This window comes from Pan paniscus, chromosome 13 (assembly GCF_029289425.2).
Source record: "Pan paniscus chromosome 13, NHGRI_mPanPan1-v2.0_pri, whole genome shotgun sequence".
Taxonomy (NCBI): Eukaryota; Metazoa; Chordata; class Mammalia; order Primates; family Hominidae; genus Pan; species Pan paniscus.
The window spans coordinates 140,806,014-140,823,600 of record NC_073262.2 but is presented as its reverse complement, the minus strand read 5'-3'; the positions used below and the strand labels follow the sequence as shown (position 1 = coordinate 140,823,600).

The window sequence follows — 17,587 nt, the reverse complement described above, 5'->3', positions numbered from 1 at the left end:
TTTTTTTTTTTTTAAGAGAAACGTCTTACTACTTTGCCCAGGCAGGTCTCAAATGCCTGGGCTGAAGTGATCCTTCTGCCTCAGTCTCCGGAAGTAGCTGTGACTGCAGGCATGTGCCACTGCATCTGGCTGTTGCATACTTTTATACCTAAATGCAGAGAACATTTCAAGTCATTTATTAGGACAGCAGCTGCCCTTATTGGAGATTGATGTGTTAGGCACTGTGACAAATGCTCTTCCTACTTGTCCTAACCCATTTTCAAACATCCCTCTGAGATGACAGTATTCTTACCATGTTACGCACGGGTGAAGACAGCTGAGACTGAAAGGTTAAGTTGCACACCTCTTTGAAACTTGACTTTTCTCATTTCAAACACATAACACCGCAGATTCCCTTAGCTTTGAGTACAGATTCATCCTTTTGCTAGTGGGAACAGCTGTGGCAGCCTTATTTTGCCTTTGAAAGGATGTATTACAGTTCTTAAAGGCTGCCATTTACCTCATTTTGAGCCTTTTCGAGTACTTGTTACTTTTTGGAACGTGATTAGGATATGTTAGTTTGCTTACAGATTTCGTAAGTGTTTGTTTAACACTAAGAGCCTGTGGATATAAAAACACGTATATGCTACAGGCCAAAAAAAACCATGTATTTTTACCACTGGGAAAAGTCTTTTACAAACCCCTTCAGCAGGGTCAGTTTGACTCAGGGCCTGGATCTTAACTTTATTTTCTCTCACTGTGGGACCCCCCCTCCCCCTCCCCGCCGACCATGAAGACACAACTCCTGGGTCTGCCTGTGTCTGCCAGTCCTTGCTTCAAATGACCTTGTCTTTGAGTGCTAGGATGAAGCCCAGTCTACTAGTGACTTTTTCCAACAGTCTACAGCTGTGTTTCTGTCTGGCTTTTACTTTATTTCCAGGTTCTCTTGCCACATCAATATCCCAGATGGTAAAGACTGAAGGGAAAGGAGCAAAGAGAAAAACCTCCGAGGAAGAGAAGAATGGCAGTGAAGAGCTTGTGGAAAAGAAAGTTTGTAAAGGTTTTCAGACAATTTGAAAACAAATGTATTAGACTTCATATTTTAAAACAACCCAGAGCAAAACCAGTTTCAGCTTTCTAATAATACTTTCTTTTTATGTCTGTATTTAAGAAATGAGTAGGGTTCCCTTTTTGCAAATGAATTTCCAAGTTTCTCTGTGCTTTCTCCTACTTTTCATGTACATCTATCTCTGATCCTACCTTTGATCAGATAGGAAACCTACATTTGTTCCTCAAGAGTTAAAAAATACAGGTGGTTTTTTTCTTAGCCTTCTGCAGTGAATGGTTAGTTTTTTGACCACCTAGTCTCTCTCTGACTTCCAGTCTTTGTTTGCAGTTTGTCAATTAGTGCTTTGAATTACGTGATTTAGCTTAGTAGGCAGCTTCCCTAAGCCTGGAAAAAGCCGTTGAAATTTGTAGTCAGTTGTGTAACTTGTCAAAGTTAGTGAGGAAGAAAACGAAAAGTATTAACTAAAGAGAATACTTCAGTTGTGGTACTAAAGTATTCTTGAGCTGTGGGATTTTCTTTTTTTCTTTTTTTTTTTTTTTTTTTTTTTTTTTGAGATGGAGTCTCACTCTGTCGCCCAGGCTGGAGTGGCACCATCTCGGCTCACTGCAAGCTCCGCCTCCCGGGTTCACACCATTCTCCTACCTCAGCCTCCCGAGTAGCTGGGACTACAGATGCCCGCCACCACGCCTGGCTAGTTTTTTGTATTTTTAGTAGAGACGGGGTTTCACCATGTTAGCCAGGATGCTCTCGATCTCCTGACTTTGTGATCTGCCCGCCTCAGCTTCCCAGAGTGCTGGGATTACAGGCGTGAGCAACCGCGCCTGGCCCGAGCTGTGGGATTTTCATTGACTGCATTGTCCTTTGTCACAGATTACCTCAGTGAAAGCTGTATGATGCAGGCAGAGGTATGTGAAAAAACCCACTTGTAGCTTTGCTGGGAAGATGTCATCTTCAGCTTAGCTTGTCACTTCCCAGAAGACAGCTCTTCACAGTGTTCATTTTATTATTTGTCTGGCATTAGGTATCAGAAAATAAGCTTAAATGAGTCTAACCATTAAATGTAAATAGACCTCTGCCTGCATTGGAATCTTTTATCCTTTTCTTCCTGAGTTGAAGTAAAAGCAGCCGATCTTACCGTTTGTTCAAATTCTTCACCAGCCTTGAGCATGGAAATACATATTTTCAGGGCATCTTAAGGGCTTTTGAGATAAACTCTACTGACTTGCATTGTCTGACTGACTTGCATTTGTCCTTATTCAATTATCACAAGACTAATTTGCACATGATCCTTTCGCCTGATTTGAATCTCACTTCTCTGGGATGGCAGCACATCCCTTGCCCTGATGCTTTGACTTACACCCTAGACAGAGTTGTTTTGTGCTCACTGACTCCTCTTTTGTGTCCCTGTGCAACCTCTTAGAGCTCACCCTGTCCAACAGTGCTCTGATTTGAGTTATAGACTTGCAGCTGGGGAGATGCCTTAAGGGGTATTGCTTATTTGTTTGCGCCATTAGGATATTGCTGCGTCAGACAGTCATAGTTCCCTCTCATTTGCTCTGGGACTAGGGTTTCCAGAGGGTTGGGCACAGTTTTGTATTGGCTCTTTTGTTCTCTTTTCCTTAGCCTCTTCGGTGATCTTTGGTCTGAAGGGCTATGTGGCTGAGCGGAAGGGTGAGAGGGAGGAGATGCAGGATGCCCACGTCATTCTGAACGACATCACCGAGGAGTGTAGGCCCCCATCGTCCCTCATGTGAGTCTCATGTGGTAGGAAGCCCGGCTGGCATTAACATCTCCTGGGTTCTGACTGGCATTTTGGACTGGCTAGTTTGTATTTACTAGAAAATCTAACACATCACTTGATTGTACATCAGTGATTCTCAGCTGGGGTTGATTTTGCTCCCCGCCCAGGGGACATTTGTCAGTGTTTGGGTACATTTTTGTCACAACTGCGGGAGGGAGTTGTTACTGGCATCTGGTGGGTAGAGACTAGGGATGCTGCTAAACATCTTAGAAGCACAGGGCAGCCCCACAACAAAGAATTGTTCAGCCTGGAATGTCAGTAGTGTCGCGGTTGAGCAGCCCTGCTGAGCGGGAGATGACGCTTCATAGCATGGCTCTGCAGCATGTGTTACTCCTTACCAGCAACTGAGCGGCTTCTGGCAGAGAATGTTTTTAATCCATGACCTAGAAGATAAGAGTTGGAAGCTACTAATTAAAGTATGAATGGTGATCAAGCAGAGCTAGTACAGATAATCAGGGCCCAGGAAGAACAAAAGTCAAAATGATGTCAAGGAAAAGACAGACAATGAAAAATTAGCTGCAACTATACAAACTAAAATGAAGCCTTCTGGATAAGCTCTTGGGCCTGGAAAAAAACCAGAAGGTAGGACATTAAGTTGGCTGTAAACATACATTATAGTACATATTTAATAATATATATTACATAGGTTACATAATTCAGAATTACATAATAAATACATTACGTACCTTTACTGACACCAGTTGGTCATTAACATACGGTGTGCTGGAGCCGTTTGGGCTGATGGCGTTGTCCAGTAGATGAGGTCTGCTCATGGAGATGAGGTGATGGCTGCTGCAGAGCAGCTGATCATATGTAGAGGGGACGAGATACACACCCATTGAGACAGGGTCTTGCTGTCTTGCTCAGGCTGGAGTACAGTGGCACAATCATAGTTCACTGCAGGCTTGACCTCCTAGGCTCAAGCAGTCCTCCCACCTCAGCGTCCTGAGTAGCTGGGACCATAGGCATGTGCCACCACAGCCGGCTAATTTTTTGAATTTTTTGTAGAGACAGTGTCTCCTTAAGTTGCTCAGGCTTGTCTCAGAGTCCTGGGCTCAAGCCATCTTCCCACCTTGGTCTCCCAAAGTGCCAGGATTACTCGCATGAGCCACCGTACCCAGCCTGGGATTTGCATTAAAACTAGGAAAGGGACCTCTGGAGCCCAAGAAGGCAGATCCATTGAGTGTAAATTTAATTGGGAACACTAAATCATGCCTTGCAAATAACAGGCAGTAAGAACAGCTCTGAGTTATAAACCAGATGAGGTTTTTTTCTCATGGTTCAGGATATCCTAAATTGAAAAGGAATTCCAAAAAATTTGAAAGAAAAGAAGCTCTCTAGAATAAATGTCATTTCTCATAGGCATTTTTGTTTTTTTTTTCCTTGAAATAGTTTATTTGATGTCTTTTATTCCATATATGTGGGTTTTCTGGCAACATTTGAAAGGGGAATGGGAATAAGAGTAGTAAGGTAGGTTTTAAAAATGAGATATTTAAAATTTATTTGAGTAACAATTCTGTAATATCCTCCCTGCTCTTATGCAGTCATGTGCTGAATAACAACATCAAGTCAGTGATGGACTGCATATATGACGGTGCTCCCATAAGATTACAAATTTTGTAGAGATGGGGGTCTCGCTATGTTGCCCAGGCTGGTCTTGAACTCCTGGCCTCAAGTGATCCTCCTGCCTTGGCCACCTCCCAAAGTGTTGGGATTAACAGGCGTGAGCTGTCGTGTTCAGCCATAATACCATGTTTACTGTACCTTTTCTATGTTTAGGTATGTTTAAATACACAAATACTACCAGTGTGTTACAACTGCCTATGGTATTTAGTGCAGTAACATGCTGTGCAGTTTAGCCTAGGAGCAATAGGCTCTACCATGTGTGTAGCTTAGGTGTGTAGTAAGCTGCGCTGTCTTAGTTTCTGTAAATATGTTCTATGATGTTCACACAACAAAGTCACCTAACAATGCATTTCTGTTAAGTGATGCATGACTGTATTTTTTACTGTTTTCGATAAATAACTTGATCTGTTTGTTAATGTTTAAAACCAAATCCGATTTAAATAGGAACGGAGTTCTGAATTTTAGTTTTGTTGTCAGTGAAAAATCAGAATTAACAGATCTTGATCTTTGAAGCAAATGTGAGTTTTAAACATTTAATGTAAAATACTGGGAAAAGTGTTACAGCTCTTTTAGAATATTAGACCTTTAGCAGGTCTTGCAGTCTTCACCAGAAACACTCCCACACCTACACACACACAGTGTTTTTGTTTTTTTTTTTTTTAGACAGAGTCTCGCTCTGTCACCCAGGCTGAAGTGCAGTGGTGCGATCTCAGTTCACTGCAAGCTCCGCCTCCTGGGTTCACGCCATTCTCCTGCCTCAGCCTCCCGAGTAGCTGGGACTGTAGGCGCCCGCCACCACGCCCGGCTAATTTTTTTGTATTGTTAGTAGAGATGGGGTTTCACCGTGTTAGCCAGGATGGTCTTGATCTCCTGATCTCGTGATCCGCCTGCCTCGGCCTCCCAAAGCGCTGGGATTACAGGCATGAGCCACCACACCTGGCCCACACACAAGTATTTTTTTTTAAAAAAAAGATAAAATGCTGTGAAAGTTACTTAAATATTTGTCTCAGTTAAAGCCTTTTTTTCCCCATTTGTAACAGTGTGACTGGTGTCTTAACCAGTGTGACTTCCTCTGACTTATTAATGTTTACTCTTTGAGACGAAATTTAAAAGCTTTAATGGAAAAGTGTGGTTTTTGCTGTGAGAATTTGATTAACTCTCAATTCATTCTTTCAGTACTCGGGTTTCATATTTTGCTGTTTTTGATGGACATGGAGGAATTCGAGCCTCAAAATTTGCTGCACAGAATTTGCATCAAAACTTAATCAGAAAATTTCCTAAAGGTGAGACTGAGAACTAAATCAGTTGATACTCAAGTTGGTTATTGCTGTTTGGTTGGCTGTGTGAAGCAGTCAGATGTGTTATTTTGGCTTTAGCAGAGAATCATTGATGAGTCTTAAAAGAGTGGTGCTGAGGAGTGGATGCCAAGGCTTCCAGGAGTAGCGGCCATGCAGGTGTGACTTAGAATGGCATTTCTCATGATTCTAAGTGATAGGCACCTTTTGTCAATTGTCTTTGGGTTCAGTTAGTGTCTTGCCTTTATTGGAAAACTAGTAAACCAACTTCAAATGGCACTGTGTTACATGTGAGGAAACAGAGATTGTTCTGGCTGGGCACGGTGGCTCACACAGCACTTTGGGAGGCCGAGGCCAGAAGATCACTCAAGCCCAGGAGTTTGAGACCAGCCTGGCAACATAGGGAGACTCCATCTCTATAAAAAAAAAAAACAACACCTAACTGGACATGGTGGTATGTGCCTGTGGTCCCAGCTGCTCAGGAGGCTGTGGTGGGAGGATTTTCTGAGCCCCAGGAGGTTGAGGCTGCAGTGAACCACAGTTGCACCATTGCACTGCAGCCTGGGTGACAGAGTGAGACCCAGTCTCAGAAAAAAAAATTAAAAAAAAAAAAGAAATAGGGATTGTTCTTAATCATGCTTGAAAATCAATTGATGTGCAGAAATTACAAAAACAAAATGGCCAGCCGTGGTGACCCACGCCTGTAATCCCAGCATTTGGGAGGCCGAGGCAGGTGGATCACGAGGTCAGGAGTTCGAGACCAGCCTGGCCAATGTGGTGAAACCCTGTCTCTACTAAAAACACAAAAATTAGCCTGGCATGGTTGTGCGCGCCTGTATTCCCAGCTACTCAGGAGGCTAAGGCAGAAGAATCTCTTGAACCTGGGAGGCGGAGGTTGCAGTGAGCTGAGATCGCGCCACTGCATTCCAGCCTGGTGACAGAACGAGACTCCGTCTCAAAAAAATAAAACAAAAAACAAACCAAAATGACAGTGGGAGGAGGATAATCTTCCCTCCTTGAGAGATTGTTTTCTTTTGGCCCTTCTGTAATAGGAGATGTAATCAGTGTAGAGAAAACCGTGAAGAGATGCCTTTTGGACACTTTCAAGCATACTGATGAAGAGTTCCTTAAACAAGCTTCCAGCCAGTAAGTATAACTTGATGATGAAGTTTGAGTGGACTGTGCGTGGTGTTTTCCTAAATGCATTTCAGTCTTCTGATGTGGTTTAACACTATTGCTCACTGTCTGAAAAGTGCGTAGCACTCAGCTTTTATAACCGTTAGCTAAATCTAAAACAGAAAAAAAGCAAGTATCAAGGAAATGGTTCATTTTGAAATATAAGATACTTCCCATTGAGCTCTGGAAATTAGTCTCAAAGTGCTGGGCTATTGGTGGTGACTGTGTTTCTGATGTGTTTCCCCCCAGGAAGCCTGCCTGGAAAGATGGGTCCACTGCCACGTGTGTTCTGGCTGTAGACAACATTCTTTATATTGCCAACCTCGGAGATAGTCGGGTATGTGGCTCTGGAGCCACCCACTTAGATGACAATACGTTTTATGGGGAAAAGACTTTAGCACGTACTTGTTGAATAAGATTAAAGTGATGGTGTCTGGTTGAAACCTTTCTTCTGGGGTTGCTGCAGAGTGTTCTGCTGCAGTTTAACTTCTGGGTAAGGGAACAGCAGCTCAGCTAGAGGCCGTTTGTTCTCTGGGGAACTTACGCCCTATGATAGACTTGTGCTTTAAAACCCAGATCCCGTCTTTTTTGTTTCTTTTTTCCTCCCGTGGTTTGTGTGTGTGATGCTGTGGATCAGAATGTAATCAGTATGCAAGTAGCCTAAATCTTCTTTTATTTCCTTTCTCTGACCTTAGACAGTAATGAATGAAAAGCTTTAACCCCTGCCTATCAAAGTTACTGTGATTTCAGAGTAACTTGAGAGCTGTAGCTAGAAAATACCAGATGAGGTGCCATTCATCACCCGAGCCCGGTCCCTGGCTGAGGGAGAAAGCCCAGGGTGTTGTTCCCCCTGGTGACAGTCGTGGGGATGCTGTAAAGCCTAGAGGGTGCTGCTGCGGAAAGCCGGATGCAGACCCTGCCTCCTCTGCATCAGGACCATGTGTTCCGTTCCGTTGCCGCTTTTTCACCCGGCCTCCTTGCTCCCTCAGCAGTCACAGGAATCAAGTGACTGTCCACACTTAAGCAGCATCTTTAGACCCCTCCCCACGATGCTTCTGGGGGGATGATTCATCAAATACTAAGTGCTAGGGGTATGGCAGAGACTATAACAGATGACAGCCCCTGCCTGGTGGAGTTTACATTCTGGTGGCCCTTTAGTAGACTGGCCTTAGCCCACATGTGTTTAGACCACATGACTTCAGAAATAGCAAGAGGAAAATTGGCAAAAAAACAAAGACTTAGGAGTCAGACCCAAATTTGAATCCTGGCTCTGCTCTGTGACTTTATTGAGTTACTTATTCTTCATGCCTCAGTGTCTTCCTATAAAACAGACACAATGAACCTGGCAGGGGCGAGAACACCTGGAGGCACTGGTGTGGACAGCCTACCTGGCACTCGGCCAGCATGCACAACGCTTGCCCTCCTCTTTGCTTTCCATAGGCTCATGGACATGTCTCTGGCCTTCTAGACTCCAGGCCAAAAGGGACCTTGATACTTGTTGAGTGCTTCCTTTCACGTCACAAATGTGACAACAGCCAGAGTGAGCGCTTGGCTGTGGTTATTCAGCAGAGTTTGTACCAGAGTTGATATCAAAACCAGGGGCGACTCTCTCCCTAACTGTTGTGTCTTTGACACTTCTTTGCTGCTTGATTCTCTGAACTTAGTTTATCAGCAGGAGGCTGAATGTGAAACTCCATTGTTAACTGTTTTCTTCAAACTCCATTGTTAACTGTTTTTTTCAACTGGTACCTTTAGATGCTGCGCCCACTGAATTTCATGACTATTACAATCTCCATCTTCCCAGGCAATCTTGTGTCGTTATAATGAGGAGAGTCAAAAACATGCAGCCTTAAGCCTCAGCAAAGAGCATAATCCAACTCAGTATGAAGAGCGGATGAGGATACAGAAGGCTGGAGGAAACGTCAGGTAACCAAGGGACTGAGAGGAGCTCATGGGAAGGAGGGCTGTTAGCTGTAGAAGGGTCCCGAGACCTTCAAGGAGTAGAACTTTCCCTGTTACGTAGTCTTCAGTGTGACGAGGCTCTGTCTGAGATCTAACACTGGTGACATAGGTGGATGACTGTTGTAGATTTCACATGTGTCCACGTGGAAGGAAACTTGCCTCCCTACATTTGCAAAAGGACAAATTCATATTTACCATTCACAGTGTTTTCTCTGTGCCTAGGAAGTTTCTTAAATACTGTCACTTTTCGTGGTGGCGGGCGCCTGTAGTCCCAGCTACTCGGGAGGCTGAGGCAGGAGAATGGTGTGAACCTGGGAGGCAGAGCTTGCAGTGAGCCAAGATGGCACCACTGCACTCCAGCCTGGGCAACAGAGCGAGACTCCATCTCAAAAAAAAACAAAAAACAAAAAACCTGTCACTTTTCACATTGAATAAGTTACAGTTTTAGGTGAATTCTCCAGAGAGAAAATCTGAAGTAGTTAAGACGGGTTAAGTAATGTCTTTGGACTTCTTGGGAACTGTCTTTGGACTTCTTGGGAACAACTGGCACAGAGGACCATGTCTTACTTGGCTCTGTCTTTTGCAGTTTCATTTCACTCTCTCTTTAAATCTTTGAAAACCATATGTCTGCTCTGGTTTTATTATCTGCTTCTATCCAAGGCAGCTAAAGGAGGGCATAAGTCTTTTCTTTAGAATTCCACTTCAAGGACATTGCATTATGAATTAGACCAGGAGTATTTTCTGGTTTATTGTACAGTTTGACTATTAAAATTGTATTTTCTGCCAGAGATAAGAGAGATGTCATCTCTTAGTATAAGACTGCACTTACCTATCCTTTGAAGTGTAGTTTCTCTTCTGTTGTTCATTTGGGGAAGCCTTTTTTATTGCTCCAGGCTGAATCTAGTCAGTGGTACAGGGAGGTTTCTGGAGAGTAGTTGGAACCCTTAGTGTTTGTTCAAAAAGCTCTTGGATTAGTAAGAAGCAGTTTCATTCATGGTCGCTGCAGTTTACATGAGCAGTGATGGGATTATAGGCCTGGTTTCAGGCCTCAAGCAGTGCTGTTTGCCCAGTTTTTGCCACCATAACTACTGTCCTGGTAACTACTGTGGACAGTCATGCCTGAGAATGTGACTCTAACGTGAGCGTAAGCATCACCTCTTCTCCCCTTTCTTGTAAGTTTTACATTCATTCTGCTTTTGCCTGAACTCCTTGAAAATAATTGGATACTGACAGTCCGATGGCTGAAAGTAAGGCCAGTTGTGTTGCAGTTGCTTCCTATATCCCAGTCCTTACCTGATTCAGAGAAGTGTTTACATGCCTTAGAGAAATCATTTGACAGTGTGGGCTTTGGGTGACTCCTTCATCTCAGAGAAGGGCTGAGGCTAAGAGACCAGCAGCGTGGGTCGCTGCCCCTGAGTGGGCTTTGGGTGACTCCTTCATCTCAGAGAAGGGCTGAGGCTAGGAGACCAGCAGCGTGGGTTGCTGCCCCTGAGCAGCAGAGCCCTGTCGTGGTCTGTTCTCCTGCCTGAGGCCAGGGCTGGCTGCCCCACTCTCAGCTTTTATCATTAAATTTTTCAGACATACAGAAGAAACTTGACAATAGTAAAACATTTCCAAATCTACTAGCAGTGAACATTGTGTCATGTTTAGTCTGTATAGATGTGTGTCAGGTTGAGCTGTTTAAAAGTTGCAGATATGATGACATAACACCCTAAATACTTAAGCATGCATCTCCTGAAGATAAGGACGTTCTTGACATAATTAGTGAGAATTTTCACACCTAAGACAATAATATTTCCTTAGGTTAGGTTATCTAATACCCTGTCTATATTTTTATTTCCTGAGTTATCCCCAAAGTATCTTTGTTTCAAACCAGGGTCTAGTCAGCATCCATGTCTGCTGTGGACTTGGCATTTCTTTTTCTTTTTTTCCTTTTTTTTTTTTGAGAGAGAGAATCTTGCTCTGTTGCCTGCAGTGCAGTGGCACGATCACAGCTCACCGCAGCCTTGACCTCTGAGGTTGAAGCGATCCTCCAGCCTCAGCCTCCCAAGTAGCTGGGACCACAGGCATGTGCCACTGTGCCTGGCTATTTTTTTATTTTTTGGTAGAGACAGGGTCTCTGTCTGTGTTTTCCAGGCTGAGCTAAGTGATCCTTCTGCCTTGGCCTCCCAGAGTGCAGGGAATACAGGTGTGAGCCACTGCACCCTGCCGAGACTCATTTCTTACCAGGCTTTGAACCATGTTATAGGCCAGCAGTTGTACAGAGTCACCAACATTCTGAACCTGCGTATTTTTTTATGGTGTTATTTCTGTATATTTCCTATAAACTGGAAGTTAGGTATAAGACCTTCTTTAGATTCAGATGAGATGTTTTTAGCAATGTTTTATGGGGGATGCTGTATACTCAGTAGTCCTTCACTTCAGTAGGCACATAATGTGACCCTTAATTAAGTTGCCAAATCCCAGCACTTGGCTCCGGTGGTGACAGCCGGATGCTCCTGTTGCCTTGCGTCATCAGCAGGTAATCTGGGGAGGTTCACTGGTACCTTGTGAATATTCTGTTTCCTGTCAGCCTTTCACCTAATGGTCTTAGCATCCCTAAATCATTATTTCATCAGGGATGTCAAAGATGATTTCCATATTCTGTGATTCTTTTCACATGTATTAGCGGGCATTCTGTAAAGAAACTTCTTATCATCAATAGAACATCATAGATTCTTCTAAAAAAGCAGGGTCAATGTTTCATTCTGTCCTTTATCCATTTGAAAGGAAGATAGTCACCTATAGTTGTGGAAATCAGTGTTTTCCTTTCACTCCTCTGCTTCTTTCCCTCCATCCTTCCTTTGTGAATCACTGTGTGCCAACTGACTATTCATTGTGTTGTAGTCACAGTCATGGTGTTTTCTGCTGCTCACTTGATTTCAGATATGGCCAGTGGAAACTCCTGCTGGCTGGTTCCTGTGTCCTTTTCATATGTGTGTATTAATGTTTAAGAGCCAAAATCCAGGCTGGGTGCAGTGGCTCACATCTGTAATCCCAGCACTTCGGGAGGCTGAAGTGGGTGAATCTCTTGAGCCTAGGAGTTCAAGACCAATTTGGCAACTGTGGTGAAACCCCATCTCTACAAGAAATACCAAAAAATAAAAAAGAGAAATTAGCCAGGTGTGGTGGCACACACTTGTGGTCCTACTCAGGAGGCTGAGGTGGGAGGATTGCTTGAGCCTGGGAGGCAGAGGTTGTAGTGAGCAGAGATCATACCATTGCTTTCAAGCTTGAGTAACAGAGCAAGACTTTTGTTTAAAAAATAATAATAATAATTGATTTACATCAGTGTAGGGAATAAATTTTTTTAAAAAGCCCAAATCCATGTTCTCGGGTGCTGAGTTTAGTTGGAGTGTCATTAGTTCTATGTCCACTCAAGACATGCAAAGCTAGGAAACACAACACATTTTAAATTGCAAGCTTGGAGTGCTATTTCTTACTCATATTTAACATTACAGAGTTTTCTCTTCTTTGGTTTAATATTTGTAGCTCGTTTCTCTTAATGCTAGAAATCTTGGTTCTTAACAACAGTATATTTATTTGTTAAAACAGTTTCATAGTATCAAAATTATCACTACTAGGGGAGCAGAGGGCTCACACCTGTAATTCCAGTGCTTCGGGAAGCTGAGGCAGGAGGATCGCTCCATGTCAGGAGTTTGAGAGAAGCCTGGGCAACGCAGTGAGACCTTATCTCTACAAAAAATAAAAATGGCACCATGGAGCCAGTTCTGGTGGTGTGCGCCTGTGGTCCCAGCCACTCGGGTGGCTGAGACAGAAGGGTCACTTGAGTCTAGGAGTTCTAGGATACAGTGAGCTATGATTGTGCCACTGCACTCCAGCCTAGTTGACAGAGTGAGACCCTGTCTCAAAAAATAAAAATATCCTAACTTTAGTTTGTGTTCCTTGCTGTTCTCTTGTCCTTAGAATATACCTCACTAAAGCAGTACTGTTGGCACTGTGCGCAAAAGTGAAATAACTGTTTTTACTGTGGTTATTTTGCCACTTTGGTTATTAATATTATTAGTTTTCCATTTATTTTTATTCAGTTTATTGTTTTCAGTTTATCCAATTTATAAAGGGCTTTTTTCCCTTTACAAATTACAGGGAGAAAATGAGAACCCCTGTGCGTGGCTGGTGGGAATGTGAAATGGTGTAGCCACTATGGAAAACAGTATGGCAGTTCCTCAGACATTAAACACAGAGTTAGCATGTGATCTGCAGTTCCACCTCTGCGTATATACCCAAAAGAACTCAAAGCAGGGACACGAACAGATATTTGCATACCTATGTTCACAGCAACGTTATTCACCATGGGGAAAGGGGGGAAGCAACCCAAATGTTCATTGACAGGTGAATAGATAAGCAACGTGAGATGTCTATATAACAGAATATTATTTAACCTCAAAAAGGAAGGAAATTCTGACCCATGCTACAAAATGGATGAACCTGAGGACTTTATGCTAAGTAAAAGAAGCCAGATGCGAAAAGACAAACACTAGGATTTCACTCATAGGAGGTACCAGTCAAGTTCACAGAAAGTAGAATGGTGGTTATTGGGGGGTGTGGGGTATGAATTCTGGGGAATGAATCGTGGGGTTAGTGTTTAATGGGAACAATCTCAGTCTGGGAAGGTAGAAAAAGTCCTGGGGATGGATGTTGGTGCTGATAACACAACAGTGTGAATATATTTAATGCTGCTGAACTGTACACTTAAAAATGGTTAAGATGGTAAATGTCATGTATATTTTACCACAATAAAAAATGCAAAAAACTCCCTGTTGCATGCTTCAAAATCTAAATTGAGTAAAAAGACATTTAGAGATGTCATGCTTTCATCCCTGTCCCCTTCATCCTATTTCTTGATTCTTTCCAGTATTTCTTAACAAAAGTATGTAAATCTTTGTGCATTATTTTTTTCTACTTTCTTACATTGAAGGTAGCTATGTAGCAGTGAATTTTTCTGAGAAGATTAAGACAAGTTTTATTTTTATTTTACAAGGAAGGCAGCTGAACAGATGGGAAGTTTACGTATAGCATTTAAATTTAAATGTCAGTACTGTGTGCCTAGAACTTGATCAAGTGCAGGCCTCTGATAACCAAAAGTAACTGTTCTAGCATTGTACCTTTGGTTATCTCTGTAGCACTCATTGTATTAATACGTTGGATTTAGGCATCCACCAGTCTTTGGATGGTCGGGAGATGGAGCTTCCACCTCCCAACCTTAACTTTGCAAACATCACTTGTGGATAGTCTGTTTATTGAGACCAGCTGTGTCTTGCTTTTACTGACATGCAAGAGGAGCTGAAGACCAAGCAGCTTCCAGCTGCCTTTAGCAGCCAGATTAGCCTTAAACACACCAGTAGTAGGATGTCTCAGTCTCACCCAGTCTCTCTCTCTCTCTGGAGAAAGAATTAGAACAGAAAATATCAACAAAACTAGCTAAGATCTGAAGACACTGTTGAACAGCTTGTCCAACAGTAGGAAAACAGTTTTCTGGTTGGCAGAAAACAGAGAAGAGAAATAAAGCAGCACAAAGCAAAAGTTGGAAGTGTGTAAGGGCAGGAGGCCAGTCCTAATGAGGGCTGGTACCAAGGGACAGGCAGATTGGCTTGGTAGGCTGAGACTTAAAATGCCACTACTTGGCCAGGCGTGGTGGCTCACGCCTGTAATCCCAGCGCTTTGGGGGGCCAAGGCGGGTGGATCACGAGGTCAGGAGTTCAAGACCAGCCTGGCCAGGATGGTGAAACCCCATCTCTACTAAAAATACAAAAATTAGCTGGCACGGTGGCAGGCACCTGTAATCCCAGCTACTCGGGAGGTTGAGGCAGGAGGATCACTTGAACCCAGGCGGCAGAGGTTGCAATGAGTCGAGATCATGCCACTGCACTCCAGCCTGGGCAATAGGGTGAGACTCTGTCTCAAAAAAAAAAAAAAAAAAAAAAGCCACTACTTGCTAAGCATTGTAATTATGAGGGTGGGGAGGAAACTGAGGGAAGGGGAAAGAGAATGAACTTTGGGCAGTTTGTTTGAACTTTGAAAACTGGGCAACGGGGAGAACCTGCTGTGAAACAGACAGCTTTCTGTTGTGTCTAGAGTAGTGCAGACTTTCTAAGAAATGGACGTGGATAGAGTATGTATTGGTGGCATGCGCCTGTAGTCCCAGCCACTTGGAGGCTGAGGCAGGAGGATCATTTGAGTCCAGGAGCTTGAAGCTATAATGCGCCACCATGTCTATGAATAGCCACTGCACTCCAGTCTGGGCAACATAGCAGGACCCTTTCTCTTAAAAACAAAAAAGAGTTCCGGTGAAATGGATAAAGCAGACTGGGAAGGACGAAGCCTGTGGGGCTGCTGGGGCTGAGTCCCAACCAGCTTCATCAGTGGTGATCCTTTTGAACTTGTACCAAAGTTTCCAGAACAGAGGCGGCATGGATTTACCCTTGTGTGATGCTCGATCTCAGAGTTGGGACTCTGTGATTGGCCTTTGTTGAACTGACAGGTATTTGAATGTGCACATCCTACGTAGGACATTGCATTGAGTGTAGGCATAGTGCCAGGGCAGCTTGCCTCATCGTTACCAAACGCGTTTCCTGGGATCTATCATTCTGTCCATTGTGCTTTCTCCTGTTACTCTAGCAGTTCAGTGAATGTAAGATTACTACTCTGTATATGGAACTTTGAAAACAAGAATGAGGCCACATTACGCCCGTAATCTCAGCACTTTGGGAGGCTGAGGTGGGAGGACTGCTTGAGGCTAATTGTTTAAGGACCAGCCTGGGCAACACCCCATCTGTACAAAAAAAATTTTTTTTTATTTACCTGGACTTGGTGACACCTGTAGTTGTAGCTACTCAGGAGGCTGAGGTGGGAGGATCACTTGAGCCCAGCGAGCGATTGCACCACTGCCCTCCAGCCTGGGCAACAGAGGGAGACTCCGTCTCAAAAAAAAAAAAAAAAAAAAAGAGAGAATGAGAGATGGCAGTTCCTGTGCTGCTCATATCGTCCTTCTTTAGACTTAGGGATTGTTTCACATTGTCTGTACTGTGTTGTGCAGTACCAGAAGTTGCTGGTAGCTACTTGGTCTTCTGGGACCTGCCATTGCAGAGGTGGTGATTGTAATCTTAATCTTGTTGAAACAGGATGGATTTATGACTGGGATGGCCGGAAGCCACACCAGACACCCAGTCACCTGGTCATGGGAGAGGTACTTTGTTGGCTTTTCATAGTACTTACACTGTGAGCTGCTTCCTGAAGTGGCACTCTTAAGGCCAGGTGCCCCCACCCATCTTCAGTCCTCAGCTCTTCCCCTGTGCACTGTTTCCTCTTGCTATTTAACAGTTTGTATCCTAGAAGATCGCTAGGCTTTTTGCAGATACCAGCAGAAGTCTTTGAAGAAGAAAAAACATGTTTGTTACGGATACTGAACTGTGAGCCACTGAGAGGGTAACTGGGGCCCAGAGAAGGGCCAGGCTGAATTCTGCCTTTAGGACAGCAGCCCAGGAAACATTTCCTACCATGTGCAGCCATCTGCACCGCATCTCCTGAACTTGCTTGGTCCATGATTTGGGAGCCCCGTGGTGATCTTAAACGCCCATGCGCAGCCGTGGCATTTGCGGAGTGCTCTCTCACACGTTGAGTATGGTTCTCTGCCTTGCCTTTACAAACAAGGGCCTGAAGGGGAGAGAGCTTGCAGCTGCCTAAGGCGACAGTGCTGCAGCCTAGACCAGAATTGTTCTTTGGGGCAGTAGGCTCCCCCAAATGGTTTTTCCTTGGCAATAGGACTGTCCCTTAGATGTCTCTTCCCATTTGTAGATCACTGCCCCATCTCCTCCATATCCCCTCACCTAAAATAGAATGGGTGAAACTATGATGCTATGCAGGATACTGTCATTTACATTAACGTTAAACCGTACCTGTACTTGATGCAAAGGACGTGTTCCACAATCCAGGAATAGCCACTTTCAGGGATTTTCCAAATCTAATTAGATTGAAATGCAAAATATCCCTCTGTTCTAGCTATTGTTAACCCTGGCTGCATGTGGGAAACACTCAAGGAGCTTTAAGATACAAAACACTGCCAGGCTCCCTTACCCAGTCAGTCAAATCCGATTCTGGAGTTGGGACCTAGGTGTGTGATGAGAACTGCTGAGTCCTGTCGAAGGTTAAGCTGGGCAGCACTGCTTGGCAGCCACTGGAGGTGCTGTTCCCACCCATGTGCAGCTGGGCAGGGTCCCTACCCCAGGGCAGCAGTTAATGGCCTAGACACCCCTGCATATTTGAGATCAAGAAATGTCAGTAGTGGTTAATAATGTGAATTCCACAGTCTGTATCTTTCACACTTCCATCTCTGCTTTTAAGGTGAGATTCTAAGTACTGTGGACCCATAATCTGTCAGGTAGAGTCTGAAATGTTTTTCCTCTCATTTTAGGGATGGGCGTGTTTTGGGCGTGCTAGAGGTGTCACGCTCCATTGGGGACGGGCAGTACAAGCGCTGCGGTGTCACCTCTGTGCCCGACATCAGACGCTGCCAGCTGACCCCCAATGACAGGTAAAAGGGCCCTATAAGAGGCGCAGGTGTGTGTGTATGTGGGTTTATTTCTCTTCCTCACTTCTTCCAGTTTCTATCAAGCCTTTGTT

General features: G+C 44.0%; 1 protein-coding gene across 2 annotated transcripts in view; it reads left to right on the top strand.

Annotated features, from left to right (window-relative positions):
• The window catches only part of ILKAP (ILK associated serine/threonine phosphatase), a 33,460-nt gene that overhangs the window by 12,841 nt on the left and 3,032 nt on the right, over positions 1-17,587 (top strand). For both annotated transcript variants that reach the window (XM_034955471.4, XM_057301553.1), the window contains 7 exons: positions 920-1,039; positions 2,672-2,798; positions 5,652-5,758; positions 6,823-6,916; positions 7,196-7,283; positions 8,751-8,872; positions 17,379-17,498. In XM_034955471.4, coding sequence (XP_034811362.3) covers positions 920-1,039; positions 2,672-2,798; positions 5,652-5,758; positions 6,823-6,916; positions 7,196-7,283; positions 8,751-8,872; positions 17,379-17,498 — 778 coding nt within the window. The remainder of the gene's footprint in view (positions 1-919; positions 1,040-2,671; positions 2,799-5,651; positions 5,759-6,822; positions 6,917-7,195; positions 7,284-8,750; positions 8,873-17,378; positions 17,499-17,587) is intronic.